The sequence below is a fragment of the Pseudoliparis swirei genome, unplaced genomic scaffold (assembly GCF_029220125.1).
Source record: "Pseudoliparis swirei isolate HS2019 ecotype Mariana Trench unplaced genomic scaffold, NWPU_hadal_v1 hadal_175, whole genome shotgun sequence".
In the NCBI taxonomy this organism is placed as follows: Eukaryota; Metazoa; Chordata; class Actinopteri; order Perciformes; family Liparidae; genus Pseudoliparis; species Pseudoliparis swirei.
In genome coordinates this window covers 2,264-9,691 of record NW_026613411.1, presented here as the reverse complement: position 1 = coordinate 9,691, position 7,428 = coordinate 2,264, and the positions used below count along the sequence as shown (strand labels likewise).

Sequence of the window (7,428 nt, the reverse complement as noted above, 5' to 3'; positions counted from 1 at the left end):
CTTCACGTTGTAGGGGATGGGACCGAATACGCGGGGCCCCTTTAAGAGAAGGGGCGTGGCCCCGGTGACACCAGAGACGCAGCAGAGCGACCGGAGCAAAATACGGACCTGGCGGAACAGATTGCCTCATATTCCTAATGACATGACACCCAAAAAATTTAAGACCAATCCAATCTGAATTTAAGACAATTTAAGACTTTTTAAGGCCTTATTTTTAGGAAAAGCAATTTAAGACTTTTTAAGGACCCGCGGACACCCTGTATAAACACTTTGTGGGCTGAGCTGTTAGCACAGAGGATTCCATTATATGTTTTCTTTTCACACACACATGCATGAGAAAGACCAGTCTAGTTTAAGTCACTAAATGTCCCTTCTGTGACTGAGGGGCGAGTCACAGTGTCTCTCTACGTGTGTGAAGTCTTATCTTTCATCTGGGGTGGTCTGCTGATGGAGGAGATGCACGTTGACACCAATAATGACCTGTGCTAACAGGCTGGCACCGACTGATACAGTCATCACCATCACACACACACACAAACACACACACTCTCTCTCGTGCATGTAGCATTCTGGGTGCAGGGCAGCTCCTGTGAGACATGAGGTACTCACAATAAAACACACTCCTCTTTGTCTGGCAACTTACAATCGACTGCAGTGAGGCTCGAGATGCTCAGACTGCCTCAGCATCTGTCACAAGAGTGCACACACCCCTAAACCATATCACCATGTCAGTGTGTTGTTGACACAACAAAAACACTACATAGGTCCTTTCTTTAAAAAGAATCTGCACTTCAACACGGGTCAGTTATTGTGGTGCTTTTGTAAGGCATTTTTGTATTATATTATTTATATATATATAGGAGGTATGAGATGCATACGAGTGAAAATTCTTGCATCTGTAGCTATGAATCACTAATACTCAAACTATAGGTCTAGGGAATTCATTTTCTATTAATTAATTTAATTATTCAACAGGACGTTGTGTTAAATTATGCATTATTTGTAGTTTGCAGACATAACAAGCTCAAGATGTCCTGCAATGTTTTGTGGCACGGAAGCTCGCTAAAATTTTTTTTCTAAACGATTGCTTGCATCATGAAAATAAATGAAATTAAAAACTTGTGGGTCAAAACCCACCTCATGGCAACCATCATTATTCTGGTCAATATCTAGTTTACACTGAATCCTTTTCTTTATGTACAAAGAGAAAGATTTTTTATTTGTTATTACAGTAAGTGCCAAGAACAGGTGTGGTTCACAGGAAAAGTTTTTCAAAACGCACTACGAAAGAGGCAGGGATGAAATACCTTTGCATCGAACATGCTTCCCTAATAAACAAAAGAGTAAACACTGCACATTTCCAAAAAGAGCAGAGTTCCCAAGTGTTTTATATTGAACTGCTGTGGCTACCTTTTTAGGCCAGCGTGTACGAAGGGAAATGACCATGAGATTACCTCCGCTGTAAACATTACTTGGGGAAACTGTATTCTAACCAAGTGAATACAGAGACTAAAGGAATGCTGCGTTTGCACTGAAACACTCAAATATTACTTTGTGTTTCTAAAGTTCCCATATCATAAGACCAATACAAATTTGAATTATAGCATTTGACATATTTGGCTGATGTCTAAATGAGCCAGTGTACAATAAGTTAATTCAACGCCAGCCATATGGGCTCTGAAGGCCGTGGGTCACACACTGGAGGAGGCTGCTGGGTCCTCTTGAAGATCTCAAGCCGGATTTCTTGATCGGAATCTGCGACAAGATAATTCACTGGACGGTGGCTAGCGTTTGTATTTGAACCAATGGAGAACAATTAAAACAAGACCCTGGAGTGTACATGTTCATTACACGACCGAGCAAGGGACATTCCAGGAAGGATTGAGGGTATGAATAGATGTGAATGTCAATTTATTTGTATGCTGGCTGGCTGACAGGCAAGGCCCACTCCAGACTTAGGATCATTGAGAGAGAGAGAAAGAGAGTGAGACACACAGGGACTGGTTCCTATTCAGGGCACCGTGGTGTCGTCTTTAACAAATACACACTTGCATGTACACACACACACACACACACGAAAGAGCTCAGTAAGGAGTCTTTTTTCATGCAGATCTTTTGTCTCAGTAATGTCTGGTATGCCGGGATTCAGGCTTTGCTCAATGACCTGATTTCTACGAGGCTGCCAAGGCTCCGGCCTCTGTGTCTGTGTATGTGTGTGTGTTTGTATTTGTGTGTGTTCATCTGCCTGCGAGCCCTTCCTCAGGATAAGACACAAGACTTAGCCAGGCAGACAGAGGGCTCCAGCCAATAAGAGGGCAGGAAACACAAAACCACAGACACACACACTCAGAAAGCCTTGCATGAAGTAAACAAAATGTCCTTGAGTTTCCATAACGTGAAGAGGCATAATTGGATGAGGAAACATTCTGTGGGGAAAATTTATTCGAGTCAGCACAGTAGTTGCAGCCCAAGATGCAGTTATTGCAATACATTTAAATGTTTAAAGTGCAAGATATAAAAAAAGAAATTTATCACAAATGTTTATTTAAGGTTTAAAGAGACAATGTTTGAGAGTCTAATGTTGATAAAGTAGAGGCCGTGAGCTTTCCTGATTCTTGTGATTAATATAAGAAAGAGCCAAAAAGAAGCGGCGCCGTCTTAAAGACAACCTACCTTGTCTCTGTATGATGATCCGGAGCAGCGGGTGAGCCGTGGACACCGCCTTACAGAAGTTGTCGTCGTTGTTGATCGGCAGCAAGTCCCCGTGGATGTCGGCATAGCCGATCATCACCTCCATGTTAGCGATGCGGTGAACGTGCAGAATGAGCTTGTAAAACTCTTCAAACTTGCCGGGCTTGACCCGATCCACGGCGAAGCGGCGAAATTCGGCCCCATACTGAAGAGAAGATAAAAAAAGAGAGGGGACATTTTAAAAAAAAAGAAAAAAAAGACTGCCAACCAAACAGGAAGATGAAACCGGGATGTCCGACCTCATGCACTCATAAACCATCGGACTGGAGCGACAGGATGGAAGTCCACTGAGCTCGGCCACAGTATCATGACCTTATGTACAATATGGGACGGCGGGGGGACGGGGGGTGAGCAGTTTCTAAGCACCATACAAAACGGAATTAGCTGCAATCTTTTGCAAAACTCGTTGAATGAAGCCAGAGCAATGTTATTCTTATACATATTACACTCTCTCAACCATATAAAGAGTTTGATACGTACGGCCCAAGTTATTGATAGCATAGCAAATCAACATGAACCATAACACATGAATTCAAAATGACATCCTTTCTATCGACTTTAAAAAACAAAAACAAGCTGGAACCCTGCAGCCTCATGTCACATGGCCTGCCAAGGTCACCTCATCACAGAAACAAACGTCAGGAGCAGATCACGTCTGACTGACTGAGAAAACAGCAGGAAAAGGAAAGAGGACTCTGCACAATAGAACAATAAAGATGGATGAGTAAGCCGTTTCAGGACATATAAATGACACTGGCACCGGCCTCGCCTCCCACCCACAAGAGCACAGACTTGAACAATTGTGCTACCGCTCGTCATCGAAACCACCAATGGGAGCGCGGCTGAGGGTCACTGCGGGGTCATCATGTGACTCAGACAAGAATGGACTTGAGGAGCTGAGACGCGACTGAGGCTCAAAAGCTACAACAACACATAATGTGCAGGAGCACCGACGTCTGGATCACAGAGGTAATTTGTAGACGACGGTAGCCGCTTGTTACTGTAATCATGAGCTCAGAGGAGAAGAGCGGCAATGAAGATGAACGTGGAGCAACGCGAGGAGGAAGGAGGGAGGGGAGAACTGCCCTCAGGAAAGCTGAGGAGAGAAGACGTATACTGACTGGGAGGAGGGAAGAAGAGCGGGGGATACGTTAACCAGCTCTGCAATTAGAAGATGACACATGAATTTAAGAGGTGGTGTGTTGGAGACTTGGGGGATGCCAGGCGGGCGTGTGGTTTGCTGCCAGATCCACGAAAGGAAACTAAAAGGGATTCATGGGAACTCGCATTTTAAAGCCTAACTTGGATTCCAGCTTATAAAACTGCATTAGGAGACGATGACACAAGACGTCGACACACAAGATGGTCAAGTCTTCGGCTCTGAACATTTGAGAAAGTGAAACCTACACATGACCGAACTGTAATGAACACAGAAAGTCATAATCACCCTTCTTCACATCAGTGAGCTTCGTCATTGCTCCGAACCTGAATGTTCTGTCTTGTCGCTGAACAATCTGTTTCCACAAGCAGGACTCGGCCCTCCGGTATGGACAAGTCTGAACATGGGGTGACGAATCACGGGGCCTCGACTCTGAACCCGAACCTAAGAATACATCACTACAAGCCCTGACATCACCTGTCCTCCCGACCAATCGTGGCGAATTGATGTCAACCAGTTGAAACACGTCTGGAGACGCTAAACTCTGACACACTGAAGGAAAGGGAACATAACTGCCTTCTAGTCTTTCGTCAACACTGTTTTGATCCCGACCCGATAAAACTCACCTGTTGCATTACAAGATGAATCATTAAATATGCAATGTAGGGTTAAGGCCTCAAATGGCAAAATGTGCTCATACTTTCTTTTGAACTAAAAAAATAACTTGCAGAGGGAGTGAAGGAAAAGAATCCCACCCAACCCCCGACATCCCTTCGCACTCTTCCCGTCTCTGATAAGAGTTTCACACGAGTGAAACCAGCTCTTGGCCGAGGCTCCGCGACAGGCAGCCAGACACCTCCAGTGCTATCCCCGATAAGCTTATCCTTGGAACGGTTTCTCCAACGCTAACCAGTGAGAACCAGGCGCATCACAACAAAAACATACCAGAACCACTCCTTGGCAATCTGGAGAATGTGAATGCTTCCAAAACAGCTTTTGTTTGAGAAGGTTTTCTATGGGACTGAAACAGTTTGACTAACTTGGGTCATTTCTCAAACATCACCTGGTGTTGCAAGGCTGAATGAAAGGGCAACGAACTACTCTCACGTCATTCAGGTCAAAGGATATCTGCAAAAGCAGAGTCAATGCTGCTTTATAAGAACAGTTCGTAAGAGGCAAAAGAATCAGAACATTCACAGTTTAATTATGCAACGAAGATGAATTCATTTTGAACATTTCAGTGGGCCTTTGAGTCACACCCTCTGCAACCGAGATACAGTACGGGCCATTACCGATTGTTGCCCTTCCACATTCTATAAAGGAGACTGAACCGCGGTGGCGCTACCTGCCGCAGGTATGTGAATGATAAGAGCCGTCATTCTGGTTTGGTCAGGTGATACTTCCCCTGTTCAGGTTGCTCATAACAGCATGAAGCAGAACAACATGACGCGATAAGAGCGAGGAGTTATATCTGATCCCAAAAGGGAAACATGTGCCGTAGTATGACGGTGAGTCAGCTGCCATGACGGAGTCAAACCCTGCCCGTTCTGGTCAGTCCCACCTACAAACAAACGACCTCAAAGAGACGACTCCCATCTGTGTGGAACACAACTTAAACAATTATGTTGTACAAGCATCTTGGAATAGACATGGCCCTCTTTTCTGCTCACCCTCCATCAGTGTATCTGTTATCCCCAGGTCTCTGCTTGTCCCACCACAACACTGAAAACTAAAAAACTAACCCAACCTCTGGACTGGATGAGTCACCTCCATTTGGCATGCCAACTGTCAATCAGGAGCTCATCCCTCATACAAGTGCTGACACACTCATGAGTTGCTGGCATGTGTAAAGACATATATATGTACGTATGAATGCCACTCGACATTGTCGTCACTGAAATGGAATTTTGAGGAAAATTGTTGGTTACAAGGAGTCCTTGAGGAGGTGGTGACAAATAGTTCCCTGTTGGTTCCCTTTGTGGTGAGGATTGGACACACAGGGCTGTGTGTTTATCTGGTTTAACTTCCACTGAGCCCACATGCTATGAAAGCAGTTTGTCAGGTACACACTATTCAACACTAAACTTCTCCTGGACTGCAGACAGGCTCATCACAGTGATAGCCAAGGTCGAATACAGTTGTGGTGTATTGGATGAGGTTTGACAGAGAAAAGGTTCATAATTCATGTGAAATGTGCTCGCATCAGTTGCATAGGGATAACTGGAGTCATTTACTTGCGGGTTAATTTGATGCGTGCCCCATATGACACTGTTAACCTCTCAAACTACTCAAAACAATATAGGCAGGCGGAAACTATGTTGCACCAATCCCGCAGTGAAACATCCGATTGATCACCCTTGTCTTAAGTGGTAACAAATGTTAAATGCTAGGTTGTTAATGTTAATGTCAACCCCCACCCCCCGAAAAAAAAAAATCAGCTTCGTGACAGGGAGGGAAAGAGCCAAATCAGCACAATTCGCATGGTGGGAATTAAAAGACAATAATCAGTGCAAATCACAGAAGCGGGTGCGTCCATCTCCCGCTTCATGGCCGAGGAGAGCTTTGTCCCCGAGAGGAGGAAAGATGTGTTAGTGAGTTGCACACAGTTTGTGGGACACACTTCCAGCTCCGCTACGGGACGACCATGTGAACTCTTCCTTTTCTCCTCAAATCCACATTTAGAGCCGCCACCAACCCGCCCCGCTCACCTTGCTTTTCACCTCCACCGCGTTACAATCCGCATTCCGCAGAGGTTGCGATCTGTTAAAGCTCCGATTCATTTTTTTTATTTTTAAAGGTTGCAGTTTTAAAAAGAGGAAAAAAAAGTTCAGCCGCCTTTGCCCCGTAAAAAGAGGGGCTCTGGTCGCGGGATTTCTGCCGCAAAACCGTTCCGCTTCGTCCCCGGTGGAGGATGTTTGTGTCCGCGTGAGTTTATTTCACCTCCTGGAGTTTTCTTTCAATGCGATCCGCCTCACGCGAGAGAGAGAGCACTTTACGGGAGGGAAGGAGGTGAGCGACTCACCGCGCTGACTTGGGAGTGCGAGTTAAGTTTTGAAATGACATCAGCCCTCCTAAAAAAAAGGGATTTCATGAGGCCTCCACGTACCGCTCGTAAATCCCAGCTTCCTCAGCCAGGACCTCGTAGTAGCTTCGCATGTAAGAGCTGAACTACTGTTAAAATAATAGCCTAAATATTACAGGCAGATATTGATGAATATCAAGAATGCACGAGGAAGACTTAAGATAACAATATTGGTATTTTTACATAATATATTTACAGAACTGCATTATATGATTTATTAAATAAAATTCCTTACACATTATTATTAGATTAAGCCAACCATATAGAGCCCACTTTTTAAGATGGCTTATGGTAGACCTATCAATGAATGACTTGAACTTCCCCAATACTAAATATACAATTATTTGTGATCGTTTACGTCACTTCAATAACAGATCTAACAATTCCGATAGTACTTGAAGGCAACAATGCGCACACTGGTCCTCCCGTACGCTAG

At 44.6% G+C, this 7,428-nt stretch overlaps 1 protein-coding gene across 2 annotated transcripts in view; it reads right to left on the bottom strand.

Annotated features, from left to right (window-relative positions):
- pard6gb (par-6 family cell polarity regulator gamma b) overlaps positions 1-6,951 on the bottom strand; it is a 25,943-nt gene extending 18,992 nt beyond the window's left edge. For both annotated transcript variants that reach the window (XM_056411243.1, XM_056411244.1), the window contains exons 1-2: positions 6,619-6,951; positions 2,674-2,896 (exon numbers count right to left, since the gene is read on the bottom strand). In XM_056411243.1, coding sequence (XP_056267218.1) covers positions 2,674-2,896; positions 6,619-6,690 — 295 coding nt within the window. In that variant the 5' untranslated portion in view covers positions 6,691-6,951. The remainder of the gene's footprint in view (positions 1-2,673; positions 2,897-6,618) is intronic.
- Between the last annotated feature and the right edge of the window lie 477 nt (positions 6,952-7,428).